Below are 22,920 nucleotides of genomic sequence, written 5' to 3' on the forward strand. Positions count from 1 at the left end.
TAACGTGAACTTTTGGACTACTACTCCTGTGTGTTATATGGCATTGTGTACCGTATTGCTAATTGTCTGAATTGTCACTTTTCTCCCCTACTAATTTCTGCAACCTTAGTGTCCATCACTGTGTAATATGTTGATGCTATATAAATCCAATAAATAAGCTCCCCTGCACTTCATCCAACATAGAATGTTTTTATCATATTTGTTTTAAATACTGTGTCTGGCGTTTAAAAGTAAGAATTTTCCATTTTTATTTGAAAAACATGGCTAGTTTACTAAGTACCGTTTTCCAGACTTTTGAAACTGATAACCTGGTTCTACAGTTTTCTTTGGATATACTGTTTAGATTTATGGCACTGCAACACAATCTCTCTTACCCTTCCAACACAAAACTTCCAATTCAAACCAGCAGGTGGAGCTCTGAACCACTTGTATACTTTTTTTTTTTCCTTTTTATTATTATTATTTGTTATATGTAACAAAAATAAAACAAACAAAAGTACTATATACCTAGTAACAGACCAAAAATAAAAAACCATGTACATTGACTTTATATTTTCCATAGATAACAGATCAGCTTTACCTATATATCTTTGGGGTTTTTGTTGTTACATTAAACTTTATATTTTAAAAACCTATTTTAGGCGGTAGGGTTGGCCGAACATTCTTTAACACATTTGCGAATATTACAGTTAAAATTTGCAAAACATGTTCACGGTGAGCCCCATTGACTTTAATGGCAGGAGAACAGCTATAACTTTTAGCCGTTAACAGCAAAACCTTTCTAGAATCTCCAAATGTCAGCTCCGCAATCTGGCTATCCCAGTCTGCGTGGGTGACAAGGGGTTAAAGAAGCTTGGGAGGGGGACACCATGTTGTTTTTTTTGTTTGTTTGTTTTTAATTTAACTGTGATTTAGACCATAAATTATTATTATTATTTTTTTTTAAATGTGTGGTCCCCCTCCCGAGCCTCTTTAGCCCTTTGTCACCAATGCAGGCTGGGATAGCCAGATTGCGGAGCCCAGACTGTGTGGTTCCGCAGCCTGAGCTATACGAGCCCACATGGTCCATTGTATTGGGGGGGAGGCCTCTGGAAGAGAGTAACAGCCAAGCCTCCCCCTCTCCCCCAGTCCATGGACAAGGGGCTCTTTCTCACCTCCGGACACTCAGATACCTGCCCTTCCCCAGGTGAAAAGAGTATAGAGGTAGGTACTGACATACCCGTAACCCTTTTCCACAAAGCGTTGAAATGCTATAAAAACGCAACCACTAAGTCTTTAATGTATTTAATTAACCGTAAATGCATTTCTTTACTCCAACGGTATCCTCGGGAATGATCCAGCGCAATATATCCTCATAATACCCGGTGAACGATGGAGAATGCCGCATGCGTCAATCCCTGCCCTGTGGACCGATGAACAGTGCTGCACACATGATCCCATTCCCAGCCCTGGACTTGCTATATTAAGTAGCGAGCCCCAGAGCAATGACATTCTGAATTCTGCTACAGAATGCATTTTTTTTCTTTGAAGTATTCAAAACCGATTTTCTCGACTACTGGGTCTTTTTTTAAAAAAAAAAAAAAATTCCTGTTATTCCCACTGTTCTCTTTAACATACCCAAATTTAGCAATTCTAGCATGTACGGGGGCTTTTCTATTAATCACTAAAGTTGGCAGCCATTGACTTCAATGTTAAATGCGAATGCAAATGTTGGATGTAAAAATTAGCAGTAAAAAGCGAATGGATGTTATTTGCCAGGAACCATCCACCAGTGAACAAGTTCATCCATCTCTATTAGGCAGCACTGTACAATTTGATAGAGGAGACCTTACAACATTAAACACAGCAACACAGGAGCATAACAGCACTAAACATTGGTACAGAAAATAGTGATGGAACAATACACAATGGTGCGCAGATTGTGATATAATTCAATAAATAGAGCAGACGAGTCTACATGGTAAAAGACACTCACATGCAAATGTTCAAACAATTGCATTCACAGGAGTCTCTCATCATTTTTCTGGCCACAACCCCTTTAGCACCTTCCTAATAACTTATTTAAATGGCCTAACTTGAGGTGATGTGCCTGGATATATGTACTTTTTCTTTCTTGAGTCTAAATGGTGGTGGTGAACAGTGCAGAGGGTAAAGGTCCCTGCCAAATAGGCTTACAATCTGCAGTTCTAGGTTTTTGGGTGTATAATAATTTTGTGTTAGTACTGCCAGTATGAACAATGGGATTTCTATACATAAAACACTATGGGCCTTGATGCACTACACTGCGGTAAAGAAGCGGTGCGCAGGGATCACACAGCAGTTTTACCGTCGACATCGGGGGAGCACCACACATTAAACCATTGTTGCCATATTTGTTACCAGGTTAACGTGTGCATTGCTATGGTAACTTGCAGGTTACCGAGGTAATGCCCACGGCGCAACCTGCAGTGCTCCCCTGGTGTTAGTAATAGCAAAATAGCCGCGTGCCCTCTGCGCACGGCAACTTTCCCGAAGTGTAGTGCATCAGGGCCCATAATCCTTCTATAAGGAACATTGCTACAGACAATAAGCTTTTTTACAATTGAAACTATTAGTTTTGCAGTAGTTTTGATAAGTCTCTGTACAGTCATAACCCAGGAAAACATCAACATGCACATGTGACTGGATCTCATCTGGGAGCGACTAGGGTTCTTCTTATTCAGCCCTGCAGTCGGCATCAATGCAAGTGCAGAGCAGCAATTTCATGAGGGGAGGAATCAAATCAATGCGTGTCACATCGGGTAGGGGGATGGACAGGAACAGCGATGGGCTCTGCCTTCCATTGAGCAGAGATAAATGCATGTTTCAGTCTGCATGCTTGGTGATGTCATAGAGATCTGTGAAGGTTAATATGGGCTCCTAAAGTTAAGGTGCTCATTAACTGTGCAATTTTTCCATCAAATGCGATCTTTGTGTGCGACTTTTACAATCAAATTGTATAGAAGATTTGCAGTTGATGAAGGCAATCGATAAGGAGCGATTCTTTGGTCGATTTTCTAAATAGGATAAAATTGATATGAAAGTTGGATTTTATGATTGAATTTGAAGAAAGAAACATTCAGTAAATGTAACCAACGAACAATAACTGCCTTCCGATTAATTACGATCATTCAAATTGCATCGAAAGATCGCATTTAGTGAAATATTGTACTGTTAATGGGCCCCTTTAGGCTGACTTGCACTTTATTCTGCATTCAAAACGTATGAAGATGCAGTTTTAGAGTACTGTTGTTTTTTTTTTTTTCTGGTTAGTAACTGAATAAATTAGAGGGTGTGTTTACAACGTGATGTAACCTAGTCTTCTGGATTTGCAGGTAATGATCCTTATCACAGGGGCCCATAAAGCATTTGCCCTATACAAGGCCATTGAGGAGGGCGTAAATCACATGTGGACTGTGTCAGCCTTTCAGCAACACCCTCAAACAGTGTTTGTCTGTGATGAAGATGCAACACTGGAGCTTCGAGTTAAGACTGTTAAATATTTTAAAGGTATATCTTTATTTTCTTTTAGTTAACATACTGTATTACGCAATGCAGATATCCATGACTTGTGGGTGTCACCGAATGATACTCACACAATACCTAAAGGCAAATGGCAATGTCCGGGAGATAGAAAATGACAGGTTACCGTATATCTTCAACTAGAAGTTAAGAAATGTAGCTCTCTCCTCTACCACCAACCAATGGAGTCCCACCTCTTTCTATCCCCCATCCTCCTATGAGTAATTAATGCAGAGCACCACAGCGGAATCCAAGTCACATACCTAGTCCGGTGGCCGCGTCCTCTCATCTTCCTCAGCGTGACATTGGGAGTAGGAGGGATGCTGATCTACGCTGCGTGGGGAGGGGGGGGGGGAACAGAGATGGATTTTGGCTGCGCTGATTACCTAGGGTGGGGGTTGGGTCAGACATTAGCCACAATGATTACGGAAGGAAGCAGGGGAACAGATTCCGGCCAGTGTCCTCACTGATTACCTGGGTTGGAAGAGGGGATGGGAGAGACATTGACCACTCTGATTACACTGAGTGAAGCAGAGTGACAGAAACTGGCCATACTGATATCCAAGGGAAGGGATAGACTTTTATACTTCAGTAAATAAAAAAATAAAAAAATGACCTGCTTAAAAGGGTCAAACATTGTGGTCAACTCGGTCCTGTTCAAAATTATTTAACCCCCAATGCCGTAGAGGGTTTTAGGGAATTTAGTGTACATTCGTAATTTGTGTTCAGAATGAAATCTTACATGGGACTTTTTAAAGAACCAAATGCAACTAAAATGACATCAATTGTTTTTGTAATACAGTATTAATTTTTTTTTATTTTTTTTTTGTGTGTGATTTCTTCATTGACACAATTATTCAACCCCTTAAAGACTACCACTCTTAAGAACAGAGGTTCATTCAAGTGTTTTAGATCAGGTATTGAAACCTCCTGTGGATGTTAACGAACAGCAGTCAAGCATAATAAGCACCAATTAGGCAGATTTAAAATTACTGTGATACTCAGCTCCTTCTAGACATTTACTGGTGCGTTTACAAACATGGTGAAGTCAAGAGAAGACAATAGAAGAGGTGATTTCTCTTCACAGGAAGGGCAATGGCTATAAGAAGATTGCAAAGAGGTTAAACATACCAAGAGACACCATAGGAAGCATCATTCGCAAATTCAAGGCAAAGGGCACTGTTGAAACGCTACCTGGTCGTGGCGGAAAGAAAATGCTGACTTTGACTGCTGTGCACTACCTGAAGCGCAAGGTGGAGAAATGTCCCTGTGTGACTGCTGAGTAACTGAAAAAAGATTTGTCAGATGCGGGTACTGAAGTTTCAGCTCAGACAATAATGCGCACACTGTAATGAAGGCCTCCGTGCCAGAACTCCCAGGCGCACCCCTTGCTGTCTCCAAAGAATAAGAAGAGTCGACTGCAGTATGCCAAAAGTCATGTGGACAAACCACAAAAGTTTTGTGATAGTGTTCTGTGGACTGATGAAACAAAATTAGAACTGTTTGGGCCCATTGCCTACTGTGAAGCATGGCAAGGGGTCAATAATGCTTTGGGGCTGTTTTGCTTCTGCAGGTACAGGGAAGCTTCAGCGTGTGCAAGGTACCATGAATTCTCTTCAGCACCAGGAGATATTGGATGAAAATGTGATGCAGTCCGTCACAAACCTGAGGCTTGGGAGACGTTGGATCTTTCAACAGGACAATGATCCCAAGCATACCTCCAAGTCCACTAGAGCATGGTTGCAGATTAAAGGCTGGAACATTTTTGAAGTGGCCATTGCAGTCACCAGACATAAATCCGATTGAGAACCTCTGGTGGGACTTAAAGAAAGTAGTTGCAGCGCACATCCTAAGAATGTGACTGAACTGTGGAGGCTTTTGCCCATGAAGAATGGGCTAAGATGCCCGTAGATCGCTGAAAGACACTTTTGTGTCAAGCTATGCTTCACGTTTAAAAGCGGTTATAACTGGAAAAGGATGTACTAAGTATTAAGAATGAATGTCACTTGGTTAAATAAAACTGATAATGATGTGAGCACAAAAAAGACATTTGTGGTTAATTCATTATAAATGTCATGTTATATTTGTCTGACTTACAAGTGCCTCTTTGATTTAATTGTAAACGAGATGACTGAAATGATCAAAATCAATGTCAAACTGGCCAAAATACTCAATTTCAGTGGGGGTTGAATAACTTTGAATACAACTGTATACAAGTGGTTAACTTATATTCGAGTATATTACTTCAATAATTGTTGCTGTCTGCAGGTTGAATTACATAGCACTGTCAAAATTAATTGGCAAAGTGTCCTATAAACCATGGCTGGATGTAGGACTAGCTTTCAGGGACATAAAGAAATTACACATTTCAATCTCCTGAACTGGATAGCGCACTGGTAAGGCTGCTGCCTTTGATGTGGGATTTGAGCCTTTGACTAGGGTTCAAATCCCAGCTCAGTGCAGTAGGTAAAACAGTATGTAAGGAGTCTTTGGGCAAGGCTCCCTAATGATTTTGGTCGCCTTAAAGTACCCCTGACCTCAAATTAAAATAACATACTTTTTAATTTTTATTTTTTTTTTGTATTGGCTGCACTGTGACCTAAATCACAGCACTTTTCTCCCTATTGAGTGCCTCCCACCCCTCCCAGCCCCGTTCTACTTAGCCGAAATCTTCGACTGGAGCATAACGTCGATGATGGGCGAGGAGGAAGTGTCAGTACTTCTGGAGTGTCAGTACTGCGGAGCTGAGCTGTGTGCGGGCTTGAGGTAATTTAGCTCAGAACGATAGTGTGCTAATAATAATAATAATAATGGCAGTATTTGTATAGCGCCTTTCTCCTGTCGGACTCAAAGCGCTTGCGAGGCAGCCACTAGAGCGCACTCAGTAGGCAGTAGCAGTGTTAAGGAGACTTGCCCAAGAAACTCCTTACTGAATTACTGGTTTACTGAACAGGCAGAGCCGAGAATCGAACCCAGGTCTCCTGTGTCAGAGGCAGAGCCCTTAACCAGTACACCATCCAGCCACAGCTATTAGTACACTATATTATTCTGAGCTAAATTACCTCCAGCCCACACACAGCTCGGCTCCCCAGTGCGCTGTGCAAATGGGAACTAATAGCGGCAAGTGGAGGGGGGAGTTCCTGATGACTGGCAGAGAGGAGGAAGTACTGACACTTTCTTCTTGCCCATCATTGAGCTCTGCATCACTGTTGAGCGGGGGTGGGGGGGGGGGGATTCAGCGCTACAGGGGGAAGAGTGTGCTGTGACTTGTCACAGCACAGGTAATATAAAAGCATTAAATTTATAAACGAGGTCAGCGGTACTTTAAGTGGCTGCAGCTCTGGCGCTTTCAGAAGGAGAAAAACGGAATAATGGCCTATCTTGCCTGTTACTCATCACAAAGGTTCATGTAAAATTTGCAAAAACCTGTTTTTAAGAATATAAAATTGTACTTTCTAACCAATAACTGTTTAACCAAATATATTGTTTTGTAGGATTAATGCATGTCCACAACAGACTGGTTGATCCTTTGTACAGCATGAAGGAAAAAGGAAGAGAAGAGGAACACACACCTAAGAAACCTTACAGTGACTAAGCTGGTGAAATTACCTCACAATGCTTGTACTTTAGAGTGTATGTTTCTAACTGCACTGTTGCTGGAGGTGGCACACTGCTTTCTTGCCCACCACAATTGGGAAGGATGGGTGAAGGAAGGTCCCTATCTGGGATTACACCTCAGGTGAACACACTCCTATCTTTACAAAACTGAGGGGAATATGTCCAATGGCCTTACTGTTTTTCCAAGTAGAGAAAAAAAAAATATATATTTTCCATGTTTTTGTATAATAAACTCCTTTTTGTAGCTGCAATATATTGTAGTTTTTACTTGTACTTAGCGTTATTGCTGATGTTACTATACACTACATGCACACAGCACTGTAATTGTTATAACATGATTTAGCAACTGTGTTATGTCCATCTCGGTTCAGCTCCATCTATTGCTCTGTAGCGTAAGAAGGTTATGTTTGTTTGTACACAGTAGGGAGAAATGGCAGCGCATCCAAAACCAGGCTGCATCTGAGTGACTAAATGGCAAAATAGTGTGCAGAGCCTCTTCAAGGCATAAATGCAGCTAATTATATCTGAAACAGTTGCTACAATTTACAGTAATGTTAGCTTCCAAAACAGTTTGCATGCAAAAAAAATTGTAATAGACCCTTCCACCATAGTGAGGTCATCTTGTTGGAAGGGACCATAATGTCTATGCAAATGTCATTTTGATCTGGGAACAGCTAGCCATTAAAGTAAAGGAAGGGGTGCAGTGTGCACTGCTCGCACCCTTCCAGGTAATTTTACACATTAGAAAAGTTTAACTTACATTTTTGTACAAAGAGAGAAATGGCAACACAACCAAAACCAGGTTGCATTTGAATGAGTTAACAGCAAGATGGTGTGCAGAGCCTCTTAGAGGCATAAATGCATCCAATTGCATCTGAAACAGGTGCTACAATTTACAATAATAGAGGAAGTTAGCTTCCACAACAGTTTGCATGCAAAAAAAATCATACTAGACACTTCCACTGCATTGAGGTCATCCTATCAGAAGGGACCCTAACCTCTATGCAAACGTCCATTTGACCTGGGAGCAGCTGGCCATTAAAGTGGACCTGAACTCTTGCACAGGATAGAAGGAAAACAGATAAACTCGCCCTGTATGTATTTAGAGAGTTTAGACTGTCTTATTCCCCCTCATCTGTGTCTAATCACAAGTTGCAATTTGATCTCTACCCTGTTGTGTCAGCTGACTGCCCTGGCAGATAAGTCCATTTGAAAGCACAGGACGTTAACAATATGTCTGCTTCCATGAAGGCAGGTAGTAGAAACACTGCAGATTTATTGCAGGATTTGTATCGGCTGTAACAAAGAAGTGTTTTTCTTTAACCACTTGAGGACCTAGGGCTTTCTACCCCTTAAGGACCGGCCACTTTTTTTCCATTCAGACCACTGCAGCTTTCACGGTTTATTGCTCGCTCATACAACCTACCACCTAAATGAATTTTGGCTCCTTTTCTTGTCACCAATAAAGCTTTCTTTTGGTGCTATTTGATTGCTCCTGCGATTTTTACTTTTTATTATATTCATCAAAAAAGACATGAATTTTGGCAAAAAAATTATTTTTTTAACTTTCTGTGCTGACATTTTTCAAATAAAGTAAAATTTCTGTATACATGCAGCGCGAAAAATGTGGACAAACATGTTTTTGATAAAAAAAAAAAAACCCATTCAGTGTACATTTATTGGTTTGGGTAAAAGTTATAGCGTTTACAAACTATGGTGCAAAAAGTGAATTTTCCCATTTTCAAGCATCTCTGACTTTTCTGACCCCCTGTCATGTTTCATGAGGGGCTAGAATTCCAGGATAGTATAAATACCCCCCAAATGACCCCATTTTGGAAAGAAGACATCCCAAAGTATTCACTGAGAGGCATAGTGAGTTCATAGAAGATATTATTTTTTGTCACAAGTAAGCGGAAAATGACACTTTGTGAGGAAAAAAAAAAAAAAAAAAGTTTCCATTTCTTCTAACTTGCGACAAAAAAAAAATGAAATCTGCCACGGACTCACCATGCCCCTCTCTGAATACCTTGAAGGGTCTACTTTCCAAAATGGGGTCATTTGTGGGGTGTGTTTACTGTCCTGACATTTTGGGGGGTGCTAAATTGTAAGCACCCCTGTAAAGCCTAAAGGTGCTCATTGGACTTTGGACCCCTTAGCGCAGTTAGGCTGCAAAAAAGTGCCACACATGGTATTGCCGTACTCAGGAGAAGTAGTATAATGTGTTTTGGGGTGTATTTTTACACATACCCATGCTGGGTGGGAGAAATATCTCTGTAAATGACAATTTAATTTTTTTTACACACAATTGTCCATTTACAGAGATCTTTCTCCCACTCAGCATGGGTATGTGTAAAAATACACCACAAAACACATTATACTACTTCTCCTGAGTACGGCGATACCATATGTGTGGCACTTTTTTGCACCCTAACTGCGCTAAAGGGCCCAAAGTCCAATGAGTACCTTTAGGATTTCACAGGTCATTTTTGTTTCAAGACTACTCCTCACGGTTTAGGGCCCCTAAAATGCCAGGGCAGTATAGGAACCCCACTAATGACCCCATTTTACAAAGAAGACACCCCAAGGTATTCCGTTAGGAGTATGGTGAGTTCATGGAAGATTTTATTTTTTGCCACAAGTTAGCGGAAATTGATTTGAATTGTTTTTCTTCACAAAGTGTCATATTCCGCTAACTTGTGACAAAAAATAAAAACTTCTATGAACTCACCATACTCCTAACGGAATACCTTTGGGTGTCTCCTTTCTAGAATGGGGTCATTTGTGGGGTTCCTATACTGCCCTGGCATTTTAGGGGCCCTAAACCGCGAGGAGTAGTCTTGAAACTAAATGTCGCAAAATGACCTGTGAAATCCTAAAGGTACTCATTGGACTTTGGGCCCCTTAGCGCACTTAGGGTGTAAAAAAGTGCCACACATGTGGTACCGCCGTACTCAGGAGAAGTAGTATAATGTGTTTTGTGGTGTATTTTTACACATACCCATGCTGGGTGGTAGAAATATCTCTGTACATGACAATTGTTTGATTTTTTTTTTTACACACAATTGTCCATTTACAGAGAGATTTCTCCCACCCAGCATGGGTATGTGTAAAAATACACCCCAAAACACATTATACTACTTCTCCTGAGTACGGCGATACCACATGTGTGACACTTTTTTTGCAGCCTAGGTGCGCTAAGGGGCCCAACGTCCTATTCACAGGTCATTTTGAGGCATTTGTTTTCTAGACTACTCCTCACGGTTTAGGGCCCCTAAAATGCCAGGGCAGTATAGGAACCCCACAAGTGACCCCATTTTAGAAAGAAGACACCCCAAGGTATTCCATTAGGTGTATGGCGAGGTCATCGAAGATTTTATTTTTAGTCACAAGTTAGTGAAAAATGACACTTTGTGAAAAAAAACCAATAAAATGGGGTCACTTGTGGGGTTCCTATACCGCCCTGGCATTTTACGGGCCCAAAACCGTGAGTAGTCTGGAAACCAAATGTCTCAAAATGACTGTTCAGGGGTATAAGCATCTGCAAATTTTGATGACAGGTGGTCTATGAGGGGCCGAATTTTGTGGAACCGGTCATAAGCAGGGTGGCCTTTTAGATGACAGGTTGTATTGGGCCTGATCTGATGGATAGGAGTGCTAGGGGGGTGACAGGAGGTGATTGATGGGTGTCTCAGGGGGTGATTAGAGGGGAAAATAGATGCACTCAATGCACTGGGGAGGTGATCAGAAGGGGGTCTGAGGGGGATCTGAGGGTTTGGCCGAGTGATCAGGAGCCCACACGGGGCAAATTAGGGCCTGATCTGATGGGTAGGTGTGCTAGGGGGTGACAGGTAGTGACAGGAGATGATTGATGGGTGTCTCAAGGTGTGATTAGTGGGGGGAATAGATGCAAGTAATGCAATGGCGAGGTGATCAGGGCTGGGGTCTGAGGGTGTGGGCGGGTGATTGGGTGCCCTAGGGGCAGATGGGGGTCTAATCTGATGGGTAGCAGTGACAGGGGGTGATTGATGGGTAATTAGTGGGTGTTTAGAGGAGAGAACAGATGCAATGCACTTGGGAGGTGATCTGACTGCGGGTCTGCAGGCGATCGGATGGTGTGGGTGGGTGATCAGGGGCTGATTGATGGGTGGCAGTGACAGGGGGTGATTGATGGGTGATAGGTGATTGGCAGGTGATTGACAGGTGATCAGTGGGTTATTACAGGGAAGAACAGATGTAATTAATGCACTGGCGAATTGATAAGGGGGGGGTCAGAGGGCAATCTGAGCGTGTTGGCGGGTGATTGGGTGCCCGCAAGGGGCAGATTAGGGTCTGATCTGATAGGTAAAAGTGACAGGTGGTGATAGGGGGTGATTGATGGGTGATTGATGGGTGATTGACAGGTGATTGACAGGTTATCAGGGGGGATAGATGCATACAGTACACAGGGGGGGGGGTCTGGGGGGGGGGTCCTGGGGAGAATCTGAGGGGTGGGGGGGGTGATCAGGAGGGGGCAGGGGGGGAGATAAAAAAAAATAGCGTTGATAGATAGTGACAGGGAGTGATTGATGGGTTATTAGGGGGGTGATTGTGTGCAAACAGTGGTCTGAGGGTGGGCAGGGGGGGTTTGAGGGGTGCTGTGGGCGATCAGGGGACGGGGGGGCAGATCAGTGTGTTTGGGTACAGACTAGGGTGGCTGCAGCCTGCCCTGGTGGTCCCTCCGACACTGGGACCACCAGGGCAGGAGGCAGCCTGTATAATACACTTTGTATACATTACAAAGTGTATTATACACTTTGTAGCGGCGATCGCGGGGTTAACATCCCGCCGGCGCTTCCGTATGGCCGGCGGGATGTTACGGCGGGTGGGCGGAGCCAGTTGCCGGGGGAAGCGCGCGTCATCAATGACGCGATCGCTCCCCCGGCATAGGAAAAGGACGCAACGCCCTAAGGCGTATTGCGGTCCTTAAGGCATCCACTTTGCCGCCGCCCATGGGCTGTAGGTGGTCGGCAAGTGGTTAAAGGGTATTATGCAATTTTGTATCTTTTAGAGCAGAGAGGAAGTTCTGAGTTCAGGTCTGCTTTAAAGTAAAGGAAGGGGTGCAGTGTGGACTTGCGCGCACACTTTCAGGTAATTGCACCCATTTTTGTAACAGTTGCATGCAAACTGTTTTGAAAGCTAACATCCTCCACTATTGTAAATTGTAGCACCCGCTTCACATGCAATTGGGTGCATTTATGCCTTTGAGGCTCATGTCAAGTCATTCAGAGGCAACCTGGTTTTTGAGGTGCTGCCATTTCTCCCTACTGTGTACAACAATGTTTTAACCACTTAAGGGCCAGCCTATGCTGGCCCGATCTGTGCTGTGTGGGCTCTCCAGCCCACTGCACAGATCGCTTTGAAGCCAGGGCGACCAGACTTCCCCCTCCCCCCCCCCTTTTTTCCCCACTAGGGGGATGTCCTGCCGGGGGGGGTCTGATCGCCGCCGGCCATCTGCGTTTTGCGGGGGGGTTCCTCAAAGCCTCCCTCCGCAGCCATTTCCGCCCTCTGCCTCCTTACCTCCCTCCCTCTCTCCGTAATGCGCAGGACGGAGTTCCGTCCTGCGCATTGAAGGATAGGCTTCCGCCTAACAGATGCCGGCGATCCCCAGCCAATCAGAGGCCGGGGATCGCCGATCTGCCTTATGGCGCTGCTGCGCAGCAGCGCCGTATGATGTAAACAGCGGGGATTTCTTCCCCGCGTGTTTACATTTTGCCGGCGAGTCGCGATCGACGGCTCTCCGGCTGTTCACGGAGACACCCTCCGTGAACTGACATGGAAAGGCCACTAGATCAAGCGGCCGTTTCCATGGTAACCCACTTAAGACCTGACGCCTATGGGCGTTAGCTGGTCGTTAAGTGGTTAACTTTTATATTTTGTCTGTTTATAGCTGACTGCAGACATCTGGATACTGCTGAAAACATGCAGTGAGAGTGTAAATAAGTGGATCTCTTATGGAAGCCAAAAGGCATGGATTTTTGTGAAAACAAATCTAGCAATGTAATTTTTCACTCTTGTTGAAAAGGCGGATTAAAAATGCAAATGCATGAAAAAGTATGCAAGATGCAAACACATTCAGAAACCTAAAAATGCAAATGTAGATAAAACCTCAGAAACGCACATGCCAGAAAATGCATGTTTTTTTGCACAGACAAGTGTGCTCCCAGCCCAAAGTACATTGAAATACATTGTACAGTGGTGTGAAAAACTATTTGCCCCCTTCCTGATTTCTTATTCTTTTGCATGTTTGTCACACTTAAATGTTTCTGCTCATCAAAAACCGTTAACTATTAGTCAAAGATAACATAATTGAACACAAAATGCAGTTTTAAATGATGGTTTTTATTATTTAGTGAGAAAAAAAATTCCAAATCTACATGGCCCTGTGTGAAAAAGTGATTGCCCCCCCCCCCCCTTGTTAAAAAATAACGTAACTGTGGTTTGTTACACCTGAGTTCAATTTCTGTAGTCACCCCCAGGCCTGATTACTGCCACACCTGTTTCAATCAAGAAATCACTTAAATAGGAGCTATCTGACACAGAGAAGTAGACCAAAAGCACCTCAAAAGCTAGACATCATGCCAAGATCCAAAGAAATTCAGGAACAAATGAGAACAAAAGTAATTGAGATCTATCAGTCTGGTAAAGGTTATAAAGCCATTTCTAAAGCTTTGGGACTCCAGCGAACCACAGTGAGAGCCATTATCCACAAATGGCAAAAACATGGAACAGTGATGAACCTTCCCAGGAGTGGCCGGCCGACCAAAATTACCCCAAGAGCGCAGAGAAAACTCATCCGAGAGGCCACAAAAGGCCCCAGGACAACATCTATAGAACTGCAGGCCTCACTTGCCTCAATTAAGGGCAGTGTTCACGACTCCACCATAAGAAAGAGACTGGGCAAAAACAGCCTGCATGGCAGATATCCAAGGCGCAAACCACCTTTAAGCAAAAAGAACATTAAGGCTCGTCTCAATTTTTCTAAAAAACATCTCAATGATTGCCAAGACTTTGGGGGAAATACCTTGTGGACCGACGAGACAAAAGTTGAACTTTTTGGAAGGTGCGTGTCCCGTTACATCTGGCGTAGAAGTAACACAGCATTTCAGCAAAAGAACATCATACCAACAGTAAAATATGGTGGTGGTAGTGTGATGGTCTTGGGTTGTTTTGCTGCTTCAGGATCTGGAAGGCTTGCTGTGATAGATGGAACCATGAATTCTACTGTCTACCAAAAAATCCTGAAGGAAAATGTCCTGCCATCTGTTCGTCATGTCAAGCTGAAGCGATCTTGGGTGCTGCAGCAGGACAATGACCCAAAACACACCAGCAAATCCACCTCTGAATGGCTGAAGAAAAACAAAATGAAGACTTTGGGAGTGGCCTAGTCAAATTCCTGACATGAATCCTATTGAGATGTTGTGGCATGACCTTAAAAAGGCGGTTCATGCTAGAAAACCCTCAAATAAAGCTGAATTACAACAATTCTGCAAAGATGAGTGGGCCAAAATTCCTCCAGAGCGCTGTAAAAGGCTCGTTGCAAGTTATTGCAAACGCTTGATTGCAGTTATTGCTGCTAAGGGTGGCCCAACCAGTTATTAGGTTCAGGGGGCAGTTTCTTTTTCACACAGGGCCATGTAGGTTTTTAGTTTTTTTTTTTTTTTTTCCTCACTAATAAAAACCATCATTTAAAACTGCATTTTGTGTTCAATTATGTTATCTTTGACTAATAGTTAACGGTTTTTGATGAGCAGAAACATTTAAGTGTGACAAACAAGCAAAAGAATAAATCAGGAAGGGGGCAAATCGTTTTTCACAGCACTGTATATGGTATTGTTTTTATTGTCTGTAAAACACTTTAAGGGCCTAATGTACTAACTAGCGGTAATGCAGTGTGGAGACAGCCCACAGCAATATTAACGGTACTACTGTAACAGTGTACATCAAATATGCTCTTATCGCAGCCCATGGTATTGGAGTAACGCAAGCGTTGCTATGGTAGCACATCAGGCCCTAAGCCTTGTACACACGAGACATGTTGCCTTAGGCTGTATAGACACGTCATTAGCCTCTAGGCTAGTGACTTGTTCTGTTGCTATGGGGGTGGAGGAGGGCTGATGGAGCAGCACATATGTAAGTGGGGAGAACAATGCCTCAGCTAGCACGTGGCCAAGTTGATATTTCAAGCTAGTTATTGGCCCTTGTGCTGAAGGAGACCAGGCGCTGCTGCGCATACCCTAGTTTCTCATCAGAGGCGGTCATTAGTGGTTGCTTTGGCCGAGTTTCACCTAGCATACATACAAGATTTAAAGAGAAACCATGGCCAAGAATTGAACTTCAGCCCAATCAGTAGCTTATACCCCCTTTTACATGAGAAATCTATTCCTTTTCACAAACTGATCATCAGGGGGCTCTGTATGACTGATATTGTGGTGAAACTCTTCCCACAAGAAACTAAGGACCATGGTACTCCTGGCAGTTTCCTGTCTGTGAACCTTGTTGCATTGTGGGAAATAGCTGTTGATAGCTGTTTGCAACTGCCAAAAAAGCAAGCAGCAGCTACATCACCTGCCAGCAGTAAAATGTCACCATGTGATAAATGCCAGAATGTAAATCAGGGAGAGGAAAGCTTTTACAATAGAAAAACACTGACTAAATCATTACTACATAATTTATTTTAAAAATGAAGCACTTTTTTTTATTACATTATTTTCACTGGAGTTCCTCTTTAAGTGAGAGTACTTCCTCTTATAGCTCATCTACAAGCTTAAACCAGGCTGTTAAGCCTCTGACTCCAAAACCTTTTAGGAAATTGTAATATTTGTCTTGGTTGAAATGTTCTAAGTACTCCCATTGCTTAATTAGGTATTTGTACATCCTTGCAGCCAATACCTGTGTTTTAATGACCCTTAAGAGACCAGGTTTATTGCACGAAGCTGGAAGATGGAGTTTTGGATGTACTGTTCACTAAACAGTGTGATTTCTTAGGTGCAAACAAGGCTGGTCACTGAGATGCAAATATTTTTTTACTGGATACAAAACTTGTTAATTTTATGCAAATCTTTGCAGTTTGCAATGGACCAGTCAAAATCATGAGCTACTGCATTAGTCCATACTATTTGTGCAACCTCAAAATTATTAGCATCTCATTGACCGTCTCTAGTTACAAGTACAATAAGTATATATTTTATATTTGTCGTATTAAAAATCATGGTTGGCCGCAAACTGAAGTGTAATGGTGGCCATTAATGATCCAGTCTTTTTTTTTTTTTTTTTTTTGTCCAATCTTACCAAATATTTGTAGTGGAAGGGTAAACTGAGTGACTATATTGAATGAATGCTTTAGGCAGTCCCTTATATTACATAGAATTGGTGAGATTGGACAAAAGACTGGATCGTCAGTGGTCACCTTAAAACCAACCTGAACTGAAAAATAAAAGTAAAAATAAATACACACTTCATACTTACCTCGCACGTAGTCTGCTCATCAAGCTCTTTCTCCTTTCCCGTGTCCTGTTTGTGTACTGTGATCAATGGAATGTTCAGTCCTCTGTGGTGATGACCCCCTAACAGCTTCTAGGTCAGCAATCCGTTAACCAGTAATATTGTGTGAGCCATAGGGAAACATGGACATTACCTTGCTCACCAGTTGTCCTTTCAGTTATAACTGACAGCAACTAATATAGTGAGGCTTTCAGCTTCCTGAGAGGCAAGTCTGACAAGATCTTGTCAGAACTGGAAGGAATCATTGTTAGAAGAAATGGTGAACTTCTAAGAGGAACTGATGGCGAGGTAAGTATGTAATATTCATTTGCAGGCACATCATGTGTTTATTTTAAATATTTTTTTGTGGTTCAGGTTCACTTTAAGGGCAGTTTTTTTGTAATAACAAAAAATGTATACCATTTTGTGTGTGTGATGATTAGGAGTTGTATGCCAGTTTGTGAACTAAAGAATAGCAGTGGCAGTTAAATGACAGTTAAAAATTGAGGTACTTCTAATTGTATTTAAATATTCTTACAGCACTATTGGGAGGGGGGAGGGTAATGCATTTGGATGATAGAAGTTGAGCCTAGAGAGGAGAGCCTTTAAGGTTAAAGTTGTAAAAGAGCAGTGGTATTGCTCAATCTATTCTAGGCAAAAGCTAAAAATGTGACCAATGTAGGAGGGATTAGGCTAGGTAAGAGGGGCGTGTGTGCGTGCGTGCGTCTCCTGTGCACGCCTCCTAGGCACTACAATTTTCAAGGACCTGACTTGAAAAGCCAAAATGACCTCCACCCAGAAAAAAAGCTCAGCAGAGACTATTTTTCCTCCGCCAACTGAAGAAGTTCGGCATGGCCCAGGAACTTCCGACGAGTTTCTACACCACCACGATTGAATCTGTCCTCTGCTCCTCCATCTTGGTCTGGTATGCTGGCTCCTCTGCCAACGACAGACTCAAACTACAGAGGGTCATAAGATCAGCAGAAATGATCATTGGGAAACCTCTTCCCTCCCTGGAACATCTTTTTAACTCCAGACCGCGCTCCAGAGCTTTGAGGATTATCAAGGACCCATTTCACCCGGGCTTCCGCTTCTTCAGCCAGCTTTCCTCGGGATGGAGATTCCTGTCCATCTACATTAGGATGACAAGGCACAGAAACGGCTTCTTTCCTTCAGCTGTTAACTCTCTGAACTCTATGGACTCTCCTCACACTGGACAAAATTAGAAGCCATCTCGATGTTTTGCTATGTTAAGCAAATTATTGTGTTATTTGTATGTATGTCCTGTTTCACACTAGCCCTGTACCTGCCAAAACCAATTCCGGGCGCAACCCTGTGTGTGTTTGTGTGTGTGTATGGGGGGGGGGGATCTGTGTCAGACTAAATCATGCGTATGCTTGATTAAAGTGGGCTGAGGAGACTATCAAGCTTGTGGACAGTAGCCCCCGACCGCCATTCCACAAGCATGCCTTCCGGCCAACTGCTTTGTGCACTTTACGTACCCACTGGTCTCCTATCCCCCCCCCAATTCCCCCCCCCCCCCCTTTCATAGCAACAGAACATCGTGTTAGCTACTCAGCTGACACAGAAAGGCCAGGTATTAATGTGGTATTTACACAGGCACATATTTTTCTTTTCAAGTCTGCTTCAGATGATTTTATTTATTGACCTTGACTGCTAATCTGTTCTGCTATCAAAAATTTCAAGATTTTGACTGTAAAGGTAGCCATGCACTGGTCAATTTGCAATCAGTTTCGACCAACAGATAGATCCCTCTCTGATCGAATCTGATCAGAGAGGGATCGTATGGCTACCTTTACTGCAAACAGATTGTGAACCGATTTCAGCCTGAAACCGTTCACAATCTGTTGTGGTGGTGGTGCTGCCCCCGCTCCCCCCCCCCCCGCCCGCATACATTACCTGCTCCGCTGGTGCGATTGCCCCCGGTCACCACTGCTTCGTCTCCGCTCTGGTCTCCAGGTTCGGCATGCTTTACTTCTTCCTGCCCGGCAGGAAGTTTAAACAGTAGAGCGCCCTCTGCTGTTTAAACTTCCTGCCGGGCAGGAGGAACTGAAGCATGCCAGAGACCAGCGCGGACACGGAGCGGGGGTAGTCGTGCCGGCGGAGTAGGTAATGTATGCGGCTCTATTGCGTCGGGTACTCGAACGCCGCTAGCGATACACTCCCTACCCGCGGGCGATTGACGGTAATTTTCCGCACGGAGCGATTGACTGGATTGTACGAAATGGATCGAAATTCGGCGTGTATCGCGAACGATTGGCAGCAGATTCAATCCCAGTTATCGAATCTGCTGTCGAAACGGCGGCAAATCGGGTCAGTGTATGGCCAGCTTAAAAACCACACCAATTCAGGCAGACTGGCCTACCTGGACTCCCAAAATTGGATTCATTTGCTGATTATTTGCATAAAGCCAAAAAATGAATGAAATGGATATAATTGGTGACAGATCTGCTAACCTTGTACTACTTAGATTTTCTTTTTATTTACTAGTAAGTTACTTTCCTGTATGCTGGGATTTGCCACTTCCTTTTGACATGTGATAGTATGTAAAGCAGCAGACTGGAGCCCTGCAATGGTTTGTGAAATTTATAGCATACCAGTTACTGAGCTGCTCTTGGTTAATGTTAAAGCAGACTGTATATTCCTGTAGTTGCTTGAGAACCCAACAAAAGTAAAGTATCTAAGCTGTTCCTGGGGGGGGGGGGGGGGGGAGGGAGGAGGGTTGTCCTGGCCACATCTTTTACTTCACATACTGAATGGCTGTCAGATCTTGCTTAAAGGGAACCTAAACTGAGGATATGGATTTTTTCCTTTTAAAATACCAGTTGCCTGACTCCTACTGATTCTGGAGTACATTTGAAATCGGCGCCGGTAGACTTGGGCGCAGGATACAGCGTTATAAGGCTGATCCTGCTTCTGCACAAGTCCGGGCCGTTTTAATTACAATTCCCCCTCCAGGCCGCCATGGATAGTGGGGGAATGAAATAATTCGGCTTCCAGCGATTGCTGGAGGCTGAATTATTCTGTTTTTAAGCAACTTCGGCTCCGTCTTCTGACAGAGCCGGCGTTACTCACTGCGCGCCGCTATAGACTGATTCCCATTACAGTCTATGGCGGCGCTGGCTGCGCCCAAATCTAGCAGCACTGAATAGCACTGCTCCGCTGATTCTGTGTCTCTAATATTTTTAGCCGCAGCCCCTCAACAAGCATGCAGATCAGGTGCTCTGACTGAACTCAGACTGGATTAGCTGCATGCTTGTTTAACCCTCCTGGCGGTATAAAAAAATCTGCCAGGAGGGAGCGCAGCAGTTTTTTTAAAAAAAAATTTCCCCTATATCATGTAGCGAGCCCAAGGCTCGCTACATGATAGCCGCTGCTCAGCGGCATCCCCCCGCCCTCTTCGATCGCCTTCGGCGATCTCCGATCAGGAAATCCCGTGCAAAGAACGGGATTTCCTGGAGGGCTTTCCCCGTCGCCATGGCGACGGGGGCGGGATGACGTCACCGACGTCACTGACGTCGGGACGTCATTGGGAGTCCCGGGCCACCCCTCGGCGCTGCCTGGCACTGATTGGCCAGGCAGCGCACGGGGTCTGGGGGGGGGGGCGTGCGGCGCGATGGATAGCGGCGATCGTGCGCGGGGCGGCGGCGATCAGTGTGCTGGCGCAGCTAGCAAAGTGCTAGCTGCGTCCAGCAAAAAAAAAAAATTAAACAAATCGGCCCAGCAGAGCCTGAGCGGCACCCTCCGGCGACTTACCGCCAAGGAGGTTAAGGTGTGTGGCTGCCATAGTAGGTGAATCAAAGAGATCAGCAGAACTGACAAGCAACTGGTTTTATTTAAAAAGGAAACTTCCATATCACTCTCAGTTAAGGTTCTCTTTAAAAAAAAAAACGTGACCAAGAATTGACCTTCATCCCAATCAGTAGCTTTCCCATGGGAAATCTTTTCCTTTTCATAAACTGATCACCAGGGGGCTCTTTATGGCTGATATTGTAGTAAAACCCCTCCCACAGTGGGATGTCAGGACCATGGTCCTGACAGTTTCTTTTCTGTGAATCTCATTGCATTGTGGGAAATAACCGCTGTTTACAGCTGGGTTCAACTGCCAAAAAAGTAAGCAGCATCTCCTTCCACTGACATCACCTGCCAGCTGTATAAATGTCCACCATGTGGAAAATGTCAGAATGTAAATCAGGGAGAGGAAAGCTGTTATGGAAAACACTGACTAATTCATTACTACATAATTATTGTAAAAATGAACTTTTTTTTTTATTACATTATTTTCACTGGAGTTCCTCCTTTAATATGTACATGTTTGCTTTCTCTGGAAATGGCGGGGCAGTATACCACCCTGCTGTGGGGGTAAAACAATAGCAGTCAGCCAAAAGCTCCCAGTATTTCTTATTGCTTTTCCCTTGATCAAGGTCACTTCTAGCTATTGAGGCACATACACTATGCAATGTTTTTAACTGATTAGATTTTTGATTCAATAAACTCACTATATTGAAAGAGATTAACATCTATATCCCCAGTCAATTGGAAAATGCAATTATTTTTTATGGATATGTGCAGAAAAATGTCATTCCAGATCCATGCACCTTTTTTCCTCTGTAATGAATGGGTCTCTTGAAAAACAAGACAGATTTTACTTTCTGCTTTGTGCAGGTGTTTGGGTTAGTAGTAAAATAGGGATGGTTAATGAGATCATTGATAAGCAAGTAAATCTGAGTTGATAAAAACTTAAATTTTGTGCAAATGTATACAGTTTTAAAACTGACCAAATGCCAGGGCTGTGGCGCACTTGGTCCATTTTCATGCTGCATATACTTGCATAAATCTACTGTATTATTTGTTACTGACTGTGCTTTGAGTAAACCAAGGTCCTGTACACAAAGCAGTATTATTCTGACTTTAGTTTTCAATTTGGTAACTTCCTACCTGAGATTCCTTAGGACACCACATGGACAGCAGAGATTTACCGATATGATTGCTTCAGTCAGATAGCAGAATTTCTCCAGACATCTGTATCTTGATAATCACATGTACTTCTTTGTGTTATTAAAGTTTTTTTAGTTGTGTTAAACGGGAAAAAAAGAAAACAATACATTAGATATCCGTATTTGCACAAAAATACCGCTGAACTCCTCAAGGGGATGGTGCGGAATAGAATTGTGATCTCCCCCAGAGCAGATGGATACCAGAAGTCATCACATCATGTCTACTTTTATAATTCAAAAATGTGTTCTCCTCCCCAAACCTCTGCAGTTACCTCTGATATCTTTCCCAGATTGCTTGAGCAACTGCCGACAGAAAATAGGAGGTGATAAATTTGCATAACGGAAAAAGAACATTACACAAAAGTACCAGAGGGTGGCAATGCTGAATATACTAACTGAACAAAATACATGCTGTAAAGAGGCATAACAGTATGGTAATATAATATATTAAACCTCATCTGAGGCAGATTAATAATAGTGTTGCCATAGATTTTAATTAGGTTGGGCCATAGGGTTCCATTGGTGAGCGATTTGCCAATTGCTGGCGAAAAAGTGCTACTAGTGGATGAGTTTGATTTTTATTTATGTTGCGCTCATGCAGGGCTGGGACCAGATCCACCACCAACAGAGGCTGAGCTGCCCAAGTGTGGACTCCCCCAACGCCCCCCCCCCCCATCGGCCACAACTATGTCAATGACATGAATTCATGGCAAGTCTCTCCCTGTTATCGTTCCTCTTTATGGGGTGGTGTAAATAGTGAGGTTCATAGGACTGTATTTGGCATGAATACAGTAATCATCAGTAGTAAAGATAATTTATGTTTTTTTTTTGTTTTTTTTTGCTATGGGTTTTAAAGGTAGCCAGGTATAGAGGTAGGAATCCTGGTATAGGTGCCCCCAGATTTCATTCAGACACTTCATAGTCTCCTATTAGACTATAACTATGGTAGGGATTAGATTGTGAGCTTCTCTGAGGACAGTCAATGGCATGACTGCGATCTGTAAAGTGCTGCAGAAGATGTCAGTGCTGCAACCACAAAATAATAATTTGGGATAAAGATAGGTGAAGTGAGGGGCACCAAAGCATGGGTGGGTGTGCCACGACCCCGTCCCAGTGTCCCTTGGGACCAGTACTGCCAAAGTGATGAATGGGTCGGCACAACCAAAAGTAAATAAAGCTCTTTAATGAACCAAGGCACAGCAGTGACGGACGCTGTTTCGGGCTG

At 43.4% G+C, this 22,920-nt stretch overlaps 1 protein-coding gene across 1 annotated transcript in view; it reads left to right on the forward strand.

Annotated features, from left to right (window-relative positions):
• Window positions 1-7,409, forward strand: part of GNPDA1 (glucosamine-6-phosphate deaminase 1) — a 38,409-nt gene extending 31,000 nt beyond the window's left edge. The window contains exons 6-7 of the mRNA XM_068272933.1: window positions 3,354-3,528; window positions 7,035-7,409. Coding sequence (XP_068129034.1) covers window positions 3,354-3,528; window positions 7,035-7,135 — 276 coding nt within the window. The 3' untranslated portion in view covers window positions 7,136-7,409. The remainder of the gene's footprint in view (window positions 1-3,353; window positions 3,529-7,034) is intronic.
• Window positions 7,410-22,920: the final 15,511 nt, after the last annotated feature.

The sequence above is a fragment of the Hyperolius riggenbachi genome, chromosome 3, assembly GCF_040937935.1.
Source record: "Hyperolius riggenbachi isolate aHypRig1 chromosome 3, aHypRig1.pri, whole genome shotgun sequence".
In the NCBI taxonomy this organism is placed as follows: domain Eukaryota; kingdom Metazoa; phylum Chordata; class Amphibia; order Anura; family Hyperoliidae; genus Hyperolius; species Hyperolius riggenbachi.